Source organism: Eleutherodactylus coqui, chromosome 4 (genome assembly GCF_035609145.1).
Source record: "Eleutherodactylus coqui strain aEleCoq1 chromosome 4, aEleCoq1.hap1, whole genome shotgun sequence".
In the NCBI taxonomy this organism is placed as follows: Eukaryota; Metazoa; Chordata; class Amphibia; order Anura; family Eleutherodactylidae; genus Eleutherodactylus; species Eleutherodactylus coqui.
The window spans coordinates 95,693,008-95,715,799 of NC_089840.1; the positions used below are offsets into that span (position 1 = coordinate 95,693,008).

Below are 22,792 nucleotides of genomic sequence, written 5' to 3' on the forward strand. Positions count from 1 at the left end.
GTCTAACGCTGTGAAAAGCTTACAGGTGCCTGTATTTAGGCATTAGAAGTCAGTCTGAGGATTTATGCCGAGCGAGGGATTTCCAGGCTGCAACGTATTTTTCCGCTAATACGTTGCGCTGAGCCGTGTGCACGGATGAGAAAATGCTAATTAAGCTTGGAACTTGATCGCTGAAAATCCTGCATTCATGCGAATTAACGTCGCGTACAAGCGAACGTAAAAACGCATACGCCCATGTGAAGGAGCCCTCCCAATGAGAGGTGATTGCAGCTTGCACTGTCTTAGACTACCAATGTGTATCAGGCAGTCACATAAACTGCGTGGCTTGGTTTGTCTGGACTAAATTGGCACAAATGAATTGCTCGGCCCTATGTGCATATAAGACTATTTTTTATAGAATCCAGGTTTACTTGATTGTTTTTTCTTTATGCTTATTTTGAAGATCCATTCGGGAAGCCGACTAATAAACCTCAACCTGGTCGTGAGGGTGGTGGTGGTGGAGGAGGTGGGGGTGGTAAGTAAAATCCTGGCACTGCCCATTCCAAACATATTCTAGATTTAGCTGCTGATCTTCCTATTTAGTACGGATGAATTTCATTACTATGGGGAAAGAAAAATGATGATGAAATAAAACTATGAAGATTTGTCATCCTTTGCTGGGAAGGCTTGTTAACCCCTTAATGACATGGCCTATTTTGGCATTGAGGACCAAGTGATTTTTGGTATTTTTCCATCTCCATTTTTCAAAAGCCATAACTTTTTTATTTTTCCGTCGACGCGGCCGTATAAGGGCTTGTTTTTTGCGTGGCGAGCTGTAGTTTTTATCGGTGCACCTTTTGGGTACATAGACTATATCGTAAAACTTTTTTATTTTTTTTTATGACAACAGGGAGAGAACGCATCAATTCTGCCATAGATGTTTTTTTTACAGCGTTAATCATGCAGCATAAATGACACACACAATTTTTTTCTGCGGGTCGATACGGTTACAACGATACCAAAATTCTTTTTTTTTATTTTAGGTTTTTACACTTTATTGCAATAAAAACTCTTTTTTTTGGAAATCTTTTTTTTTTCTCTATAGCTGCATTCAAAGTCCTGTAACTTTTAAATTTTTCTATGTACAGGGCTCTATAAGGGCTTATTTTTTGCGAGACGAGCTGTAGTTTTTGTTGGTTCCATTTTGGGGAATGTATGGCTTTTTTGATCACTTCTACTGCATTTTTTGGGAGGCAAAATGCTAAAAATTAGCATTTTGCCTCTGTTTTTTAGCGTTTTTTGTTACGCTTTTTGCCATACAAAATAAAAAGTGTGTTCAACTTTTTGTACACGTCGTTACGGACGTGTCAATACCCAATATGTGGGGTTTTCATTTTTTTTTTACCTTTTTTTTTATGCTAATAGAAAAAGCATAAAGGTTTTTTTTCCCTTTTTTTTTTTTTTTTTTTTACATTTTTCTTTTTACATGCTGCTCTGCCATGCTTTGTCGTTTATACAGCAATCATAGGCATTGGCAATACAGGACGTCAGTGTCTGGCGTCCTGTTGCCATGGTGACAAGCTGGGCTCTCGCGATGACATCGCGAGAGCCGGCCGGAGACACAGAGGGAGCGCGCTCCCTCTGTGAACTCTTTCCCTGCTGCGATCTACTTAGATCGCGACAGGGAAGGGGTTAACGGGGGCGCATCTCCGATGTCCCCCTGCTGTTACAGCGGGACGCCGGCTGTGACTGACAGCCGTCTCCCGCTGCGGGATAGCGCTGGATCATATGTGATCTCGCGCTATCCCCAGGACGTAACGGTACGTCTTGTTGCGGGAAGTACCAGGCTCCCAGGACGTACCGGTACGTCCTGGGGCGGGAAGAGGTTAAAGCCCACCTCACTTTGCCTTTTGAATGAAGCTAAAATAAATTTCTTAAGACTATCAGTTCTACTTCCTTTTGCACTTTGTGGCCAAAAGAAAGCTTCATCAGAAGTGCTATCAAGTATTGTGTATCCCACCCAGGTGTGAAGAGACTATGCATGCTGCAATAGGGAATATACAAATGGGGAGATGGAACAATGCCTCTACAGCACCATCTACTGGAAGGCAGCATTCCTGCAAATCAATATCAGACCTTTTTAACAGGCCTTGTAACAAGGACTGGGAATAAAAGCCTGAGTCTGAAGCTAATCGGCCCTATTGATGTCTAGCAGAAAGGTGTTTGTATACTCAGGGCTGCCATTGCCGTCCTGCTATATGTAAGGGAAGCATCGGTATAGGGAAAGGTCACTCCCCCCTCCATCCTCAGTTATTGATAGGCTGCTGGTATGCTCTTGTCTATTATTATTATTATTATCATTATTATCATTATCATTATTATCATTATTATCATTATCATTATCATTATTATCATTATCATTATTATCATTATCATTATTATCATTATCATTATTATCATTATCATTATCATTATCATTATTATCATTATTATCATTATCATTATCATTATTATCATTATTATCATTATCATTATTATCATTATTATCATCATCATTATTATTATCATCATTATTATTATCATCATCATTATTATCATCATCATTATCATCATCATTATCATTATTTGTATTTGTATAGCGCCAACATATTCTGCAGCGCTTACATAGACAGGGGGAACACAGAAAGACAAAAGTACAAAAAATTACAGAACCACGGTTACAAAGTAATCAATCGATGGAAACAATAGGGGTGCGGGTCCTGCTCCAACGAGCTTACATACTACAAGTAATGGGGTGATACAGAAGGTAAAGGGGCTGGAGATGTGCACGGTATGGCGAGGTGGAGAGGTGAGGGGTGATATACACATAGACAATAGTCAGACATTTAGCCGTGTGACGGCAGAATCGGTATGACTGCAGGAGCGGTTTGATGGCTAGCAGGGATTGCAGTCAGTAGGTCAGAGAGCATGTTATCAGGCGGAGTACAGAGGGGTTTGTTTAGGGAATGCAGTATGCCTCCCTGAAGAGGTGCGTTTTTAGAGCACGCCTGAAGTTCTGCGAGTCCTGGATTGCTCGGGTAGCCTTTGGTAGTGCGTTCCAGAGGACCGGTGCTGCTCTGGAGAAGTCTTGGAGGCGGGAATGAGAAGTTCGAATTAAAGGGGCGCTCAATCTGGTTTCGTTAGCAGAGCGGAGAGCCCGGGCTGGTTGATGGATTGAGATGAGGGAGGCGATATAGGGGGGCGCTGCGCTGTGGAGGGCTTTGTGGATGAAGGTGGCGAGTTTAAATTGAATTCTGTATTTAACGGGCAGCCAGTGCAGTGACCGGCACAGGGATGAGGCGTCAGAGTAGCCGCTGGACAGGAAGATGAGCCTGGCTGCTGCATTCAGGATGGATTGGAGAGGGTAGAGTCTGGTGCAGGGGAGGCCGATCAGCAGCGAGTTGCAATAATCGAGCCGGGAGTGGATGAGGGCAACAGTAAGCGTTTTTAGCGTGTCCACAGTGAGAAAAGAGCGGATTCTTGCAATGTTCTTGAGGTGCAGCTGACATGTTCGGGCCAGAGATTGGATGTAGGGGGTAAAAGAGAGATCAGCATCAAATATGACCCCAAGGCAGCGGGCATGTTGTCTAGGAGTTATGGTGGCGCCACACACTGAGATGGAGATGTCAGGATGAGGTCGGTTAGTGGAGGGTGGAAATACCAGTAAATCAGTTTTAGAGAGGTTTAGTTTTAGGTAGAGAGAGGGCATAGTGTTAGAGACAGCGGACAGACAGTTAGTGATATTCTTCCTATCACCTCTCTTCTGTCTATCCTTATTATATAGATTGTGGCTGATATATTTTATTTTTCCTGTTTAGTCATTGCTGACAGTGATCTTGGTGAAGTGGACCCTAACCATCCTAGTGGTAAGCAGTAGACGTATATAAATTGTAGAACTAAATGGTGATAGAATATCCTCTGAATTTGATTGTGTACCTTTTAGAGTATTTCCTTGTTCATACACTATATGCCATGTAACTTATTGATATGTTCTCTTAGAGGTTGCTATTCATTATTGTGTACTGACGGGATTGAACACAATTGAGTTGGAGTAAAGGGTATTGCCAACTTCCTACTTCAACTAAAAAGGAGGCATTTCTTTAGATAAACAGTTATTTCAAGAAACTGCTTTCGGCAAAATGGAAAGACATTATTACTGGGGGTGTAATAACCGCATATGACTTCAAGGAGGATACAAATAATTCCCCAAACTCTTTCCTCATCAGTAAAGAATATCTATGGGATCTTCGAGGCTCTGATTTCGGGTCAGTAGATGGATGTTTGGGCCAGCACACACTTCTGCGTTATGGGTGAATGAATGCACTCTTAGTACACTTCTGTGATACTGGCCTGTAGGGGTATACTCGTCCCTGTCCTACATCGTATCATATCCCACTGGCTGCCACGTCCAGCGTATGACAGGTGGCCAGGTTTATGCAGACTACGCTGTTTCTGTAACGTGTGTGTAAAATACACAATGAATTTTAATACAAGCAAGGTGGATGAGATTTAAAGAAAGGCTTATCTACACACTGTGGAAAAATAGCTGTGAAAATTGGCCTGTGGTGAAGATGTTAAATACACGGTCTGTCAACTTGTGGTGCAGATTTTCACAGGGGGTCTTATCCCTTTAAACGAGTGGGGTGCAATCTGCAGCATGTCCACAAGGGGGGGCTGCAGATTCGTTGAGGATTTTCCAACAGCATGAAGCCAACGGCAATTTTCCCTGACTCCACCATAAAGTGATAGCTGTTTAGGTAAGCCCAACGATCATGTAATTTCTATGGTGGGAGAAGAGATAAGTGACTACCAGACACTCCTGGCTCTGAATCTGAATAGAACCAGGTAGGTTGCCAATAGAAGCTTCTAGCATGCACTTAATGGAAAAAAAAATTATTTACCATGCGTTTTGCTCACTTTCAGATTCTTAATGGATTTGACAGCAGAGTCTAAGGTCATCGCAGCACATTCCCAGCATCCTTTGTGCTAGTGTGTGCTTTTACACCGCTTCATCAAGGCATCACCAGGTTCTCGTGACCTGTTGAGTCTTTGGCGATAGGTCAATGAGGCATTGTCAAAGAACAATGGATGTTGGGAATGTGCTGGCGAAGGCTGCAGAGATTTGGTCGTCCCATTAGGAATATCTGAGCAACATCTGCTCTGAGTCTGCATGTTCTGCTCTCGATGTCTGAGTTTCCTCTTGGGATGTGGTTTCCTCCCACGGACGGATGTGTCAATTGGTTTTATTGTCTCTCTGATTTCAAGAAATTACATTGTGAGTCTAACGCGCAAATATTAGGTGGTAACAATACTTAGTATAGCAGAGGATGAGTATGCTTTCTATTATTACTCCTGCTTATGACAAATGCGGTGTAGTTCTCTTTGTGTCTACATATAGGGGAAGCTGAAATTGCATATCATCAAATCTAGAATAAGTATGTGTGTATGTATAGCGCTGCTTAAAAAAATTCTGGGAACATTTATGCGTCATAGTATAAACCCAACTCGCTGAAACTTCAGGGATATCAAATCTGTCCCGTTAGATTCACAATTGATTACGCTTCCTATTTCACCACCTTTGGTGCAAATGAAAGTGACAACCGCTGGTGCAGCGGTGGTACCTGCAGCACAACGAGGCACTAGTCCTGCTCCGTTGCAAGGTTTGCTGCGTCTCCCATCAGTCTCCAGAGCAAGCATGCAGCAGGTACCAGAATACATGTTATTACGGAGGGTCGTAGAAGGACATCAAGACAGACCCAAGACTTTGATCTACTCTTCTGTGCAAGGAGGCCTACAAAATGACCTCCAGCAGGCTACTGGTCTGCATGTTTCTGACCAAACCCAACTCCATGAGGGTGGCTCTATGGCCTGATGCCCTGTAGTGGGACTTGTGCTTACAGCCCAGCACTGTGCAGCTTAATTGGCATTCACCAAAGAACATCAGAATTGGCAGGTCCACCACTGGCACACCGTTCTCTTCATAGACAACAACAGTTTCACACTGAGACTATTAAACAGATGTGAAAGAGTCAACTTGAATCATTCGCTCAAGATCAGCTGTTTGATTAAAGTGTTCGCTTCCCCGGACAACTTCATGAGGGCAGTTGTGGGACCTGCGCTCGCAGTCCAGTACTCTAGAGATCGTCTGGCATTCACTAGGTACCACAGGAATTGGCAGGTCCGCCATTGTGGCCCCGGTCACAGATGAGAGCAGGTTCACACGGAGCACATATGACAGGTGTAAAAGCCAACTTTGTATTTTTTGTTCAAGATCCAATGTGTGGTTTTAATTTTTTGAGCAGTATTCATATATATCATATTATAATGCATACATGTTTGTATCCTGATTCAAGAACCCATAAGGCTAGTGCGATATTTGATTCATCAGGCATCCTCATACAGGAGCTCCAATACACTAATACGTTAGATCAGATTTATTTCATATTCTATACACTATGTACAAGCCCACAAGTAGTATATAGGAAATATATGCCTGAAAGGGAACCTGTCCCGTCCCCACATCACTATAAACTAAGTTATAGTACTGTTAGAGGATGTGATAGGGAGCTGGGTGATGTGTTTTTTATACTTGCCCGCTTCCATGATTGAGCGCTGTCGCCCTCCAAAGACCATGCGGTGCTAAAAACTCTTTTCAGAGTCGGCATTTACTCATCCTGGCACTTTTCTATCACATTGCACCTTAAAAGGAACTTCAGAAAATAGGATGTGCTGTACTTCCTCAGCAGAGAATAGTCTTACTATACATCTGTTTGTTTCTTTACATACCAGCTTATGTTGTTTTCCTGTTTTTGTATATTGCTTGGCAACACATGCCACATGAAATAGCTGTTGTTGCTTAACAATATTGGTTGCATACCACTTGGCAGCAGGCGAGTAATATGCTGCACACAATCCACATTAGGTGTATTCTCTTATTAAAGAGAAACCTAAAATCTGCCTTATGTGCTCTTGCCCAGCGCTATCTGTATCTCCCATTTACTTCAATGAACAGCCACCCATTCATCCATTGTCTGCAGATGGCCCAAAACAGAACAAGCATTGCCTTAGGTTAGTGGGTGCAGGTCTCCATGTCTGACCCTTGCCGATCAGTTTCATGACATGTCCTTTTGACATGCAATAAACCATTATGAGAAAATAGACCATAACAACTGGATAGGTAATAAATGCTAAATCGCTGGCTGTCCAACTGCTGCAACCCCCATTTGCCACAGAGCGTCTTTTCCCCCAAACTGCAGATAGGAGTTTCAGTGGCTCATCAGGTAAGCTTGTGCGCTGCGGCTCCGTTCTATGATGGTGCCAGAACCAATGAGAGCATTGCTCAGCTGCTGCTCCATTCAAACCCCTTTTTGTCGTGGCCTTGCAAGTGTGGCAAATGTAGGGCCAGGGTTAAATTACTGTGTGCGTGTGTAATAAATATATAATATAGTGTATGTATGATAAATATATATATATATATATATATATATATATATATATATATATATATATATATATATATATATATATATATATATAATCTCTCAAAGTATGTGTGTATATATGTGTGTGTGTGTGTATGTATATATGTGTGTGTGTGTGTATATATGTGTGTGTGTGTATATATGTGTGTGTGTGTGTTTGCATAATATAAAGTATTAGCTTCATACTTAAAAAATGCTGGTATATATGAATTTTTGTGGGGTTTGAAACTTCAAAGGGAAAGTGCCAACAAAGTATGGGTGAGGAAAAAATAGCAAATTGCAATGTACTACCTGGCGGTGTAAGTGTGGTACCACACTTGTTGCCTATGGCTGGGTTTGCACAGGGCAGAACTCACGGAATGTCCGCAGCAGGACCGCACGGAAATTCTGTGAGATTTCTCTAGCGGAAACCCGCACCATTTGGCAGGGCTTTATTCCCACTGCGGAAATCTCTCCCCATAGAAAGAAGAGAGCCTACACCGGAAACGGTGATACAATTGACACGTCGCGGATTTGAATTCTGCGCCGCATGTCAGTTTCCGCACGGCTTGTCAGAAGCATGTGAATGAGATTTTTTGCAAATCTCAGCCACTTTGCTGCTTAGTCTCAGGCTTAAAAAAGCATGCTTAATCTCTGTGCAGAGGGTCCGCGCGGCCGCAGCAATTCCGGCCCTGTGTGGATGCAGGGACAAAATAGATCCACAAATACAAACTCCAGCTCTGGTGCAGTAAAGTTAAAATCCAATCTGTTAGGTGTATGATCCATCCAATAGAGTGCAGACAGCAAACTTGCATGTTTCATCTGAAAGCCTTTAATTATAGCCTTCATATAAAATCTGTATTATAAGCCGAGCTGTAATATTGCCGTGAGCATGAGGTGTCCTGCTGTATGCCACATGATGTTTATATGCTCATGACAGAACAGTAACATATTGCTTAATTACTAACCACCTATAAAAGTGTAGAACTGGTATTAATATCTTTTCGTGACATAATTGCATTTTCAAAGGAGCAGGTTGGTACGCAGATTATAGAGTTCGTATTGTCTAGTGAGATCATCTTCATTTGTACCCTATCTTATACAGTTAGTCATGCTGAAAACCATAGGGCTTCCCTACATTGAAGCTGCTCAGTACGTTACCACCCATCTCATGCATGTGTTAGGCCTCATGTCCACGGGCAGTTCTGATCTGCGGAATTCGCGTGGGTAACCCACAAATCAAGCCGCCCATAGGGATACATGGGTGTCCGCAAATGCATTAAAGCAGTGTTCCCCAACTCCAGTCCTCAGGGACCACCAACAGGTCATGTTTTCAGGATTTCCTCAGTGTTGTACAGGTGATGTAATTATTATCAGTGCCTCAGACATTGCCGCAGGTGTTCTTACTATAGGATATCCTGAAAACATGACCTGTTGGTGGTCCCTGAGCACTGGAGTTGGGGACCCCTGCATTAAAGCATTTTTTCGGTCCGGAAAACGAATCTCAGCATGCTCCCGTTTTGCTGCAGATCCTGCACTGACTGCTTCCATTAAAGTCAATGGATGCCGGATGATCCGCGGCCTGTCCGCAATTCAGTTTCGCAATTGCGGACGGGCCGCGGGAAAGTAGGAGTTCGAAGAAGGGGGGAAAAAAAGAAAAAAGTACTGCACATGCGTGCTGACCGGTGCTTCCGCACACATCTGCAGTGAAAAAGAAAGCGGATCCAGACAGGACACAGGAGACCCGCACAGGTAAATGTGTCTTCTGCCGCAGGCAGGGTGGGATTCCGCTGTGGGCTTACTATTAATTACCTATCCTTATGAGGGGTCTGCCACTCGAGATCCCAGACAGCCGACTGATCCCTGGACCTATTGTCAGTGTGGACAGCACTGGAAGCAGATGTATCGCTGTCTGTATTGCAGTGGCCTGATTTGATATCGCATGCACAGTTCCTATTGATGTCAATGACAGCTGTACCTGCTTTCAGTTCTGTCCACGCTGACAGTGGGCCCAGGGATCAGTTGGCTGGCCGAGACCCCTGCCGATCCACTATTCATAGCCTAAGAGTCCCAGGGAACCACACTTACTGTGGACTCGCGTGTCTCTATATAAGTCTAGTTGTGTAACCCTAACACTGCTGGTTTACACACAGATGGTGTGCCCTCTAGTGACAGAAGTGTGAAATACTCAGAACAATGAATCATATGCTCAAAAATACAGCTATGAAGGATATTAAACCCCTGCCACACCAAGTTACATTCTCTTGATAAGTCTGGACAGCATGATAAAAAGTGGTTGTGAATCTCGCAGCATACAGCCTTAACATGCGCGATCTATAACTGTATGTAATTCATATATACTTAATGTGCATTTTGTTTCTTTACTGCAGGACATGATGATAAGCCGAGTGGTAAGTGGCGGATCTCATTTTTTAAGTTGAGACAGGATACTTTTGCATATGCTATAGTGGTGAATGTTTTCTTGCCACCACAACAAATGGTGATTGAACTTGAAAACATGACAGCTTGCTAAATAACCTCCAGCGCTGCAGTATCAGAGTGCAAACTGAAGATGATACCGAGCTTAACAACAAGGCTAATAACACTGCACTTGGCTTTTGTTATTAGGCGCTGCCAGTATGCTAGCCTGCACGCTCGCGCTTGTACGTGGGTTGCCTTACATCCAGCTCCGGCACCGGCTTTGTAATTATTGGTCACCTTTGGCCAAAACTACTTTTTATTAACATTCATTGCAAGATTATATATAATTTATTTTTTTTCTAATTTCCTCCCACTTTATAAAAAAGAAAATAAGGGAAGTAATACAGCGTACTTTCACATCCTAAGGACCTTACTATGTTGTATATAGTGTAGTGCACCACATCTGGCACCGTTGGTAGTGTTGTCTGCCGATGTGGTGCCAACCGTCCCTACACAAGGTGACTTGTTCTTCCTCCCTTTATCTCTTGGAGTTGTGGATCCGCTGTAAGATGTTTGGTCGTTGTTTTTATATATTTTTAGTAGGACAGTGCAGCCACTTGTGTATTTTTGGGTGCAGTTAAATTTTCTATATTAGGTCTTTCTAATCATGGCTGTATTTTACTTACAACTTTTGCTAGGTCGAGCAATGCAGCCATCAGCTGGTATGTCTTCACACTTTTTCTCATCACTGTACAGTGTGTAAACTTCATTCTTCTCCCCTCCACAAACTATCAATATTCTCTTCCACCTCTTATAATATGTGGGATTGCTTTAGCAGCAATACCCGAATAAAATATCAGACTCCATCCCCTTGCAAGCATCCTTTCCAGGCAGATCAAGACTGGAGAAGATCGAATGCTCTTCAGGGTTGTCATTGGGGTGCTTGTAAAGGGAGGGATTTTTCTCAGGATGGTCATTTAACCCCTTAAGGACATGGTCTATTTTGGCCCAAAGGACGCAATGATTTTTTTGGAGATTTTCATCTATGCTTTGACATTTGATCTATCCAGAGCTTGCTTAGCTACTGAAATGCTATAAAATTGTAAGTTTGCTTTCCTAACAATCACTGCAGTGTTTTCACTTCTAATTGCTGTAATTTAGCTTACTCTCTTCTAACAACTAACACGTGCTGCTTTGAAGTCGTCTTTGCTTTCCACTTGAAAAGTAGCATCAAGACCTGCTGAATGTTAATTTACTGAACATATATTAATTGTCACCATTTTTATATTTTTTGTAGGTGGTGGTGAACAGGGTCAAGGAGGAGGCGGAGGAGGAGGAGGTACTGCCCATTTCAGAAATTGTTTAGTAATTGTGTGTCAATGACCTTTTAAACATTAACTTCCAACCTCTTTAAAGGGGTTATAACAATCCCCAGATCTCTCTAGTGCACGGAGACATGGTGTGTATTTGTGACCACCACTCCATTCACTTCAATGGGACTATAGCGCTTGCCTCTCTTCACATAGAGTGAATGGAGCAGAGGTCACACATGTGCAGTAAAACTCTATTCACTAGGGGGATCAAGTAATCTTTGTTCTCATGACCCTTCAGGGTCACAGCAGTCGGACCCCCTCCAGTGATAATACATTTATTGCCTATCCTGTGGATATGTTATGGTGTTTTGGTTAGGCTCCATTTAGATGGTATGACAGTTGTCTGAACGACTGTATGAGTGCTGACATCACCGCTAAGGTTGTTAGCACTCATGCAGAGCGTTTAGACAGGCACAGTTCACCGCGGGACCGCGGGCTTCTTGCCAGGCGCTTCACCTTCTATATGAAGTGGAGAGCATTTTCACACAGCGAGAATCCAGTAATATATTTTTTTAAATGCTGACTGAAAGTTAGCGATAATGAGAAATGAACGATTGATAAATAATTTTTTTTGTTTTTACATGGGACGATTATCGCCCAATTCCGTTAGCTAACTCTGGAGGTAGTAGTATGATCAACATTAAACTGACCATACGTATTGGATAATCCAGGGCGACCATGGTGACAACGCATTTCTGAGTTGTTCTGACTATGACTTTGATTAAAAAAAATTAATGTTATATATAACAGTTTTTGCCATGTAGGATAAATAATTAAAATTTTTTATTTTTAAGGGACTTGAACAGTAATCACTATGAGAATGCATTGCAGGGCTTCTGTGCTGCAATGCCTTATCGCTTACAATTGTGATCATAGGCAGTGGCAAGCTGGGACACCAGTATTTGGCATCCTTTTGCCATGGCACCCCGCGATTACATCTCGAAGGGCCGATGATGTCACAATGGGAGCGCGCTCCCTGTGTGAACCCTTTGCATGCAGCGATCTGCATGGATCGCTGTGGCGTGTAGGTGGTTAACAGCAGGGAAAATCCACATTTACATAAGACTAGCTGTCAGGCAAACCATGCACAACAGCGTGTCCCAGCGAAGCTTGCTCCTGTGCTGCTACTCGTGAATTAATATCGTTGGCATCACTTAGTGCGGCCAGCATGAAGGCAGGTTGGCCCAGGGAGCGCTGTCCCCCACCTTCCTGCATACACTGTAAGCAGAACTCATTCAGAACTAAAGTATGCTGTTTACACTGAACAGCTATTCGTTCAGTTTTTTGTATGCATTTACACGGGATGACTAGCATTCAATTGTGCTGCGTGTAAATGGGCCTACAGCTGTTCTAGTCTATCCCCACTGTTGCAGTGGGAGGCTAACTATCAGTAACAGCCGGCTCCCTCTGTGGGCTGGCGCAGGCTAAGTTTACGTCTTGTGCTGTAAAGGGGTTAAACTGCATTAGCTGTTTTTTGTGTTTTTTTTTTTGGTTTTTTTTTTTCTTTTTTTTGGTGGGTATATTTTAAGAGATTGCTTAATTACAAATGTATTTTTCTTCTAATTTAATAATTGACATTAGTTGGTGTAGAAGCAATAAACGTAACAGATGAGTCGGTGATGAACAAGACGCACATTTTTTGTGTCCAGAGAATAAATTGTAACATGTGAACACATGCAGCACCTTTAATAAACTTCCAACTGTGCTGTCTGTTGCAGAAAACCAGAACATAGTGGCCGGCATCGTCGGGGCCGTGGCGGCGGCAGCAGTCGGAGCGGTGTCAAGTTTCATTGCTTACCAGAAGAAAAAGCTGTGCTTCAAAGGTGCAACAGGTAAAGTACCAAAGATCTGTCCGTGCCAGCGCCCATCAGCAAAAATGATCTCGATGAACTTCACCCTTTGGTTCAAAACTTTTTACTGCAGAAGCACATGAAATCGTTCCTTGAAATAAGGATTAATAGAGCGCTTTCAATGAGTTCCCTTCTAAACCCAACGTAACACGTTCGATAAGTTAGCTGAATCAGCTTACATTGTAATGTGTATCGTGGCCTTCACACCATTCCCCAACAGTTGGATTCCAACTTGCCCTTCCCAACGGGAGATTAAATCCCACAGGTGCTGGTAGCGGCTTATTGCCTTCTTGCTGAAATAAGCAAGAGATGGACGCTGCCCTCCCTTTTGTTATTGACGGATCACTGAATAAAAGTTAAGCCTTAGCTGCTTTACAGGCTGTACAGCGTGTTGTCAGCTTCAAGGACATTTCCACCGAGATTCTCCACACAACATTTTATGCTGCTTTGGAACTGACTGCAAACTGTCAATTTGTGAAAATGTTCCATGTGCCATGATGTTTATCACAGGTCTAATATTGTGCCACTCTGGTAATTCAACCTTCATTTAAGATCCTGCTGAGTTTGGGGTACTTTACTCAAAATATTGTGGATTTGCTTGATCAGCAATTATCAAATCTATTACCACCAACAAAATAATTGTGATGCATCAATGTTTTGATGGACTTCCAAATGCTGCCTACGGCTGAGGGCTCGTTCATATCAGTGTTTGCAAGTTCAGTCCTCCTTCTCAATTTGGGGAACAGAAAAACGCAACCCCCTGTATGACTAATGAGGTCTGTTCAATTTCCGGATAGCCTTTTGCCAGAACTTACAGGACAAAGCAGTACAGCTTGCTGCGTTATTTTGTCCTGTTCTCCAACGGAAATCAACGATGGAGGTTCCGATGTGAATAAGCCCTCAGTCCACATGTGGTGGCTATCTTCCAATGTGATTCCGCAGCAAACTCTTCAGTTCTTCCATGTGTATTTTGATGCCTATTTGCTGAAGATTTCACCCTATGCAGAAGGCCACTCTCACACGTGCTTTTTACTGCAAATAATGCAGCATTTTGGAAGAGCGCTGTTCTATTTTGCTGCATTTTTGCACTTTTTAAAGCGCCTCATCACAATGCTGGGGTGCGTTAAAAACTGCTATCGGATGCAGTTACCTGTGTCCGAAAACAGCTATAAATTTGCGGTGTTTGGCTGACGCTGTGTGTAAGTTGCCTAAAAGTGAAATCCTCAGCATGCTCCTATATCTTTGTGGATTTTTTTTCTTTTAAATTCCATTACCTATATTAAAGCGACCCTCCGTACCTGGAGAAACAAAGATGGCCGCACTGCTTCTCTGACTTCCTGATGCACACTGTGCATAGTATGCATTGGTAGTCTAAGACCCCACATACTCTCTGACTGCTCAGTGCTGCTCGTGTGGGCAGCACTGGTCAATCAAAGCAGGTGTAGTGACGTAGACTAATGATGCATACTAACACACACAGTATTTATCAGACAGTCCAAGAAGCTGGTGTGGCCATCTTTGTTTCTCCAGACCCCAACACTCACTCTAAACTAAATTGGGGCAGATTGGTGATGCGGAATCCACCTTATGTGAACCTAACATTTCCTGAAGAAACATTGCATAATTACATAGACTGAATAATAAAGATGGCTTCACACAGGCGTATTTGCACGTACACATGCTCTACTTTTGTGTGCATTCGCTCACCAAAGGCCCCCAACTCAACGCTAAATATCCATTTAAATCAGGGCGTGGTTATGTCACGTGTGCAAGAAGTACAGTAAAATATGGCAGTATGTGCGCAAAAAAACCTTGATCAGGATGAACATGAAAATAGTTGTGGTTGTTAACCCCTTTAGGACACAGCCTGGTTTAGACCTAAGGACATTTTTTTCCCCGCTTTTGAAAAGCTAGAACTTTTCTTTTGTTTTTGTTTTTTTGAACTTTCAACATACTCGCATGAGGGCTTGCTCTTTCATTGGCGAGCTGTAGTTTTTTATTTGTACTATTTTGGGGCATATATGATCTTTTGAACACTTGTTGCATCTTTTGGGAGGTGAAATTAGCAAAAAAAGCATTTTGGCTACTTTTTTTTTTTTAATAGCATTTGCTGTGCAGATTAAAAAAGATTTTCAATATAATGTATGGGCTGTTATGGCTGCAGCGTTACCAAATGCATTTCTTTTTTAAACAAAACTGTAAAAGTGCACATGAAGGGGGCTGGGGTTACTGTTGTGTATTTTATTTATGTGGACTTTTTGACTTGTTTTAATGTCCCTGGAGGATCTTAAGATTGCTCAGGTAATCATTGCAGTACTTCTGTACTGCAATGCATTTTCTGTATTCTTTACATTTAGAAACCCTGGCAGACCCAGATGCTATTGACTTTTACCTGGTTGCCATGACTTGTTGCAGAGGGCTAGTGACATCACTGCTGTGATTAGCATGGATTGCCTCCCAAAAAATGCAATAAAAGTGATCAAAAAAGCCATACATTCCCCAAAATAGTACCAATAAAATCTACAGCTCGTCTCGCAAAAAGTAAGCCCTTATAGAGCTCCGTACATAAAAAAATAAAAAGGTTACAGGACTTTGAATGCAGCTATAGAGAAAAAAAAAAAAGATTTAAAAAAAAAAAAGGGGGTTTTATTGCAAAAAAAGTGTAAAAACCTAAAAAAAATAACCATTTTGGTATCGTTGTAACCGTACCGACCCGCAGAAAAAATTTAGTGTTTCATTTATGCTGCATGAATAACGCTGTAAAAAAAAGGAAAAAAAATCTGTCAGAATTTATGCGTTTTCTTTCCCTGTTATCATAAAAAAAATAAAAGTTTTACGATAATCTATGTACCCAAAAGTGGCACCGATAAAAACTACAGCTCGCCACGCAAAAAACAAGCCCTTATAAGGCCGCGTCCAAGGAAAAATAAAAAAGTTATGGCTTTTGAAAAATGGAAATGGAAAAATACCAAAAAATCGCTTGGTCCTCAACGCCAAAATAGGCCATGTCATTAAGGGGTTAAAGAAGTTGAAAGCACAACAGATTTTAATACTATTTTGTGTATCAGGACAGTTAATTTGCTGTTTTCAATGAACATTAATTCTGTTTGTTTCCAGCTTTTGTTAAAATCTAAGCATTTGTAACTCATTTCAGATGATCCAGAAGCCGTGAACATGGATAGTCATAAAGGAGACCAGTCAGATCCACAAGGTAGGGATTGATGCTAATGTGTGCTTATGGAGCGCTGAACACCTCTACTCCCGCCCCCCCCCCCCCTCATATTCTGGGATTCGCTTAATGTTCATATACAGAAAATGTTAGTTTATAAGACTGATCCGCTTGATTATATTGTCATAGAGGAAAGAACAGCTTCCTTTACATCTAGTAAACTGTGTTTTTAACTGCAATGTCCCTGAACACTGTTGTTTGCCATTGCCTGCAGAATATTTGTTTGTTGAGCTAACATTATCCTGCTAATGAATATAAATGGTTCTGTTTTGTTTACTCACCGGGAAGCTTACACACCAAGTGCACCTGCTTTCAGTCGGGACCATTAGAATTAACCCTTTCCAGTCCAATGTCGGGCCTGCCCCGACATCATCATTTTCCTCCACAGCTCCGATGTCGGGGCAGGCCCGACACTGCAGTGCAGGAGTGGATCTGCACCCGATCGTCAGGCACATCGGGTGCAGATGCACTCCTTTACTGGTCGTCATCGAGGACCCCCGAGGAGAAGGCAGAAAGGGTTTTTAACCCTTTCTGCCCACTGCTTTACACATTACATAGCGCTCAATTAGCGCTATGCAATGTATAGATTCCGGCCGGCGATCATGTGACCGCCGGTGTTACCTGACCCCCGGCGGTCACATGAACGCCGAGCCGGGAGCCTGCACCGTGCAAGGACCTGCTTACCTGACCGGCGTCTTCCGCATTCTCCTTCTGTCTCCCGGCCCGGCGATCATGTGACCGCCAGGTGTCACCTGACCCCAGCGGTCACATGATCGCCGAGCCGGGAGGCAGAAGGAGAATGCACAAGACGCCGGTCAGGTAAGCAGGTCCCTCCCTGCACCCTCCTGAACTCTGTCAGTTCAGGAGGGTGCAGGGAAAATGTATTTTTTCTCACCCATTCTCCCAGCTCCAATTTATTTGGAGCTGGGGAGAATGGGTGAGAAAAAATAAATGGATTGGAAAGGGTTAAAGAGACTCTGTCACCATCTTTGAGCAGCACAAGTTAGTCCTGGTCACACTGATTACATTGATGTGTCTGCTGTGTAGGGGTCTCTGTAGTACTTTTTGAGAAACTTGTATTTTAGCAGTGGCAGCAAATGCACGGAGGACTAAAAGTAGTCCTGGATATTCATGGGCTGCAGGCTAGTTATACCCATCCTGCCTCCAGCCAATGATTGACTGCTGTCTGTCTATTATTGTGCCTAGAGAGAGCTGCCAATCATTGGCTGGAGAGCAGGAGGGTGTGGCTAGCCTGCAGCTCATGAATATCCAGGACTAGGCCTCTTTGCAGGGGCCTCATGTGGCGCAGAGTGTTAAGGCAGCAGAATGCAGTCCTAAGCTCTAAATTCAATCCCCGCATGGCTCTGGTAGCCGGCTCAAGGTTGACTCAGCCTTCCATCCTTCCGAGGTCGGTAAAGTTGATAGCTTGCCGGGGGTTAATAAGTAATAAAAATTACCTGAAAGCGCTGTGGAATAAGTTGGCGCTATACAAATAACAAGTCCCTATACAAAAAACAAGTCCCCTATGTCTGGCTGCCGCTAATTAAATGTATGTTTCGCTAGAACTTCTGCACATCAGACATATCGCTGTAATGCATGTGACAGACACTACCTTATGGCTGCAAAAAGATGGTGATGGGGCCTCTAACTTTTTATAAACCTTTCTAACATTTCTAGAAACTCTTCATAGCAAATACATTTAAAGGTCTGTTCGGATCACAGTTTACCCTACGCCCCAGGGTTGTCTGAATCCCTGAAGACCGGGTCCAGTAACGTCTCCATTTGAGCAGGTTTCCGTTATTTTCCTAGTTGACTACATGCTATTTTGTCAGGCACAAATTGCTTGAAAGAAAGTAACAGAAACCTGTTGAAATAGAGATATTATTGGTGTCCGTTTAACTGAGCCTACGATTCCATCCCGAGATAGACAATGTGGGACATAGCGTAAACCAGGGTGGGAACAGAAACTGATTCTTGTATAACCGCAGGCACAACTTAAAGTGAACCTGTTGCCACCTAAGAGCATTATAAAATCATCCTCATAGGGCAGGCCTTGAAGAGTCTATGGATGTACTCTTTATGCTTCCCCCGTGCCCTGCCTCTGATCTGTGGAAATCTGGGCACAGACAGTGCCGTTGACCCATCTCTGCAGGCTGTGCAGTCCCTTAGTTCTGTCTTATCACTAATTCTACCTATGACAAGCCATGCCAGATTTAAACGCCATTGACTGTCATCCGATTGCCATGGCAACCGATCAGCCCTCCGCAGGTTCATGGCAGGAGGGTAAGTCATTAAAAGTATTTCGTCTGGAAAACCCCTTTAGGAAGGTAAACTCCATGGAAATAATAATGTCGGGTGGGTTTAGATGGCTGGAGGTGACTACAATCTGGCGGCTTTGTACTTTTATAATATCGTCTGTTTCTGCTTTCTTCTGCAGTTCAAAGTTCTCTGCTGGAAAAATAGATGCTGGAATTGGATTACCTGTGTGTCTCAAAGCTGCCCACCAAAATGCATTTTCGAAAGAGGACACCTAAAGCCTTTTTATTTTTTTTTCAGAATTGTCTAAAAATTCTGCAAACTTGAGTGGACAGCTGTAAGCAGCACAGCCAGAAATTTACGACGGACATTATAAATGTTCTTGGTCAAATTTTGCCTGTTACACGGTTGGTCATATCTTTTGGGGGGGAAGGGGGGGGGGAGCGTACGATTCTCTTCTTTTAAAGATTTGGTTGTTTTTTTTGTTTTTTTTTTGTTGAGTGTGCGTGGTTATTCTTTTTTTTTTTTTGTTTGTTTTTTTTAAGAATTTGTTTAACTTGCTTTCCAGAACCAGTTAAGTACATCTGTACTTTAAAAAAAAAAAAAAAAAAAATTCGTTTGGTAGCAAACTGAAGTAAGAATTCCTAAGAAGAAATGCAGCATATTGAAATATATCTTGCCAAATCTAAATATTTTTAGCACCATCAAAGATTACATTTAAATTTGGCAAAGTATAATTGTGGTGTCACTGGCATTGCGCAATTGTTACTTTGTATTTAACATTCCCTCTCCTGGGACTGTTGAAATTAGAATTTACAAGCCTTTGCTTTGGTTAGTTAGTGTTTTCTCTACCTTTTTTATCAACTTCTCATACCACCAAAGATAAATACATGGTCCCTGTTTGCATCATCCACTGGAGACCTTGTCACTTACCGTCTGCCTTGTGAATGGAAGGTGGAACACTTCTGGGTGTGACCATCGCCTGAAGATGCTGGCCGAGGGACGGTTGGCAAGCGAATCTACACATGCTAGTTAACGTGGATTGTGCATGCCTTTCTTGCACGTTAAGTTTTTTAGGAGTTACTTTATATGTATCCATTTAGGGAGGTTTATGTAAGAGAATAATACATGAAATTAGATAGTCAGGGAATCACTAAGGATGTTGGACTTTGAGTAACTCATGCAGCCAGGCCACACCAAACCCATTTATTAACTGTGATAATTTTACATTATGTGACAACGGAACCGCATATTTTAGGTCCTACGATTTTTTTTCTTTCTTTTGTCATACAGGAACAAAATCTGCATGGTAAAAGGAGAAAACAAATGCATCCTTTACATGTGTCACAGGGATGTGCTTTTCAATAGAAGTTGTCCTAGGTACATGTTGAGTTTTTTTTTTTTCTTTTTTTTTTCTCTTGAAACCGTTCTTCAAACAGCAATTAAGACAAAAAAAGCAGCGTCAAAATGTGTGGGTTGGTTCTAGTGTTAGTGGTGTGGCGAAGAGCTGCTCCACTAAGTGTGGTAAATTGTAACGGTAGTCATGAGTTCTTTTTAAGAGTACTTTATAGCATCTCTAAATTGACTGACTGATTTTATATCTGCCAACTGTTTTCATATGTTGGGACTACAGAGGTCTGTGACTTTGTTAAAAAGAATATTATCTATAACCTTATTGGGTGTTATACTGAAACATACTTTTTTTTGTAATCTGCTTTTATTTAGATAATTTTATCAATTCCCTTTAACATTGTGTGGAGTTCTTCTGTGCAGACTTACAGTAAGCTGGCCAACTCTATTCGAAAAATGTTGTTCCATCCCAATGTATGGAAAAAGCATGACTGTTCCTCAACATCTGCTGATTGAAATCCAGTATGTCTGCCGCCCCTCACAGCAACTTGTGTCATTCTCCGTATTGAAATAATCCTGCATGTTTAACTGACTTAAAGGTGTTATCCGCTCGTCATGGTCATGGTCTATCCTCAGGCTATCCATAACTGATCAGTAAGGGTCTGTCATCAGGGTTGCTCACGATCATCTGTGTTCGCACTGGGAATGCCATTATTTTTTGGGGCTGTTTTGAGTACTAGAGGTTCGTCCCATTGAACTGCATGGAGCAAGCCTGAAGTACTGAGATCGGCTGCTATAAATAATGCAGCGCTCTGTATATAAACGCGATCATGTTCTCACATCCACATGGAAGAGACTGTGGCTTTTACAGAAATGCAGCTGCCCTTTCAATCTGCTGATCGGCAGTGATCCAAAACAGTACACCCCCCATCAATCAGATATTGATGGCCTATTCTGAGAAAAAGCAATCCGTTCTTAAAGTCTGGATAACCACTTTCATCTTGCAAGTTTATGGGAGAAATTGAGCTCTGCCAAATGGATTTATAGGGGTGCATTCACAGGTGCTGGAATAAGCCTACGGGACGCACCCAAATCTGCAGCTGCGGAATTCCACAGGTTTGAAGCGGAATTGCAGGCAGGTTTTAAGCCATTTTCAATTCCACATCAAATTCCGCAGATGGCCTCTGGATTTTGATGTGGAGTGTACCGTTGATTGCGGTGCATACCGTGGGTTTATTACGGCCCATGTGAAAGCACCCTCAGTTTCATATTGCAATGAAAATGGTGGCATTTTAATGCTGACTTTGTTTCTGACATGGCACAAAAATTCTTTTTCGTAGGGTATATGTTTTCATTAGCTACATAGAAAAGGTTCAGGGTGTAAGACATATGAAATGTTAAGTAACTAGTGTCAGAATTTAATGTTCTTAATAGCTACTGTATCTGTTTTAAAATGTAAGGCCTTGAGCCAATTGTTACAGAATTGACAAGATTTTTGAACTGTTCATATAGTACAAAGAAACCAGAAAATGGTGTATTAAGGAAAAGAAAACTATACATACATCACCTCTCTGTGGCTTTTAATTCGTGTTCTTTTAAAGTTTGCCATTTGCCTGTTATAATGTACTCTAAATAAATGTTTTGTTTTTGTATTTCCTTGTGCAATGTTTTGTGTACTATTACAGCATGTGTATTGGGAGATCTTAAAGTGGGCTCAAGTCCCTGTCTGCACATGTTTATCTAAAAAAAAATGGGGAGGTCAGCTGATCTGAATGGGCACATTGTGAGGTGTATAATCACCCTTAGGAAACTTCAACACCCAACGAACAAGTGATAAGTCCGTGAAGTTCCACAGTTTCCTTCCTGTATTACATCCACCACGCCGCCACCCGAATCTTTTCGTCTGAGTACTCAGTTACTCGGAAAAAGCGGTGCTCAAGTCCAAAAACACCCGAACCGAGTACGTTCGCTCATCTCTAAATAAAACCAACCGACCCTCCAAACGGAACCCCTGATGGCAGTGTGAATACAGTTTTTAGTCATGTGTAGGTGCAGCGTTGTTACAGCAGACCTCAAGAAATCAAATTAAAAACCTTCTAGGGGATGTGGGGTAATGTGTAAAATGTTGCTTAAAGGGGTATTCCAGGACTTTTACTATTGATGACCTATCATTGGGATAAGTCCTCAATAGTTGATCGGCAGGGGTCAGTGCAACAGGTCAGACAGTCATTGATAATTTGGGCTGGAAGTGTAATGGCTTCACTCCCACTGAAATCAATGGGAGCAATGCCTCCTATTACACTTTCAGCTCTGACCTCAATGAGGAGCCAGAAGTGTAAATCCAGTACCCTTCCAGCCCTGACCAACGATGACTATGTCCAGAGTGCTGCTCTGAGGATCAGTTGCTCGTCAGGCAGACCATTGCCGATTAATTACTATTGATAGCCTATCAATTGTTAAAGGGATATTCTGGGACTTTTTACTATTTTTTAATTGGCTGTTGTAACCTGTTCTACAGCTTAATTTATGTCCCGATCACACCCTCTGTTCACTACAGTATAGGGCAACGGTGTTCTGCATCTTTCACATGGTTAAGAGTTTGTCTCTACCTAATTGAAGAACCTGTCGGTATAGCTTTGGGCTACACCTTCAGTGCTTTCAGAGCAGTGACTTCCTGCAGTGTAGTTAGGCTGAAGTTCATTAGTGAACTAGCAAGCCTATCAGATGACTGCAACTAAAAAGTGTGGGGGGGGGGGGGGATAGCAAAGCAGCATGCAGCTGGAGCTCCCCAAGACCAGGAAGGACTCTGCTTGTGAGGCACCCATCAAACCCTGC

General features: G+C 42.4%; 1 protein-coding gene across 4 annotated transcripts in view; it reads left to right on the forward strand.

Moving 5' to 3' along the window:
- CD99 (CD99 molecule (Xg blood group)) overlaps positions 1 to 21,609 on the forward strand; it is a 62,318-nt gene extending 40,709 nt beyond the window's left edge. The window contains exons 9-16 of one of the 4 annotated variants that reach the window (XM_066599885.1): positions 443 to 514; positions 3,837 to 3,884; positions 9,869 to 9,889; positions 10,598 to 10,621; positions 11,197 to 11,238; positions 12,991 to 13,104; positions 16,277 to 16,333; positions 18,789 to 21,609. In XM_066599885.1, the coding sequence (XP_066455982.1) occupies positions 443 to 514; positions 3,837 to 3,884; positions 9,869 to 9,889; positions 10,598 to 10,621; positions 11,197 to 11,238; positions 12,991 to 13,104; positions 16,277 to 16,333; positions 18,789 to 18,814 (404 nt within the window). In that variant the 3' untranslated portion in view covers positions 18,815 to 21,609. Of the gene's footprint in view, positions 1 to 442; positions 515 to 3,836; positions 3,885 to 9,868; positions 9,890 to 10,597; positions 10,622 to 11,196; positions 11,239 to 12,988; positions 13,105 to 16,276; positions 16,334 to 18,788 lie in introns of all 4 variants that reach the window. The other 3 variants (XM_066599886.1, XM_066599888.1, XM_066599887.1) reach the window with 3 other exon arrangements.
- Positions 21,610 to 22,792: the final 1,183 nt, after the last annotated feature.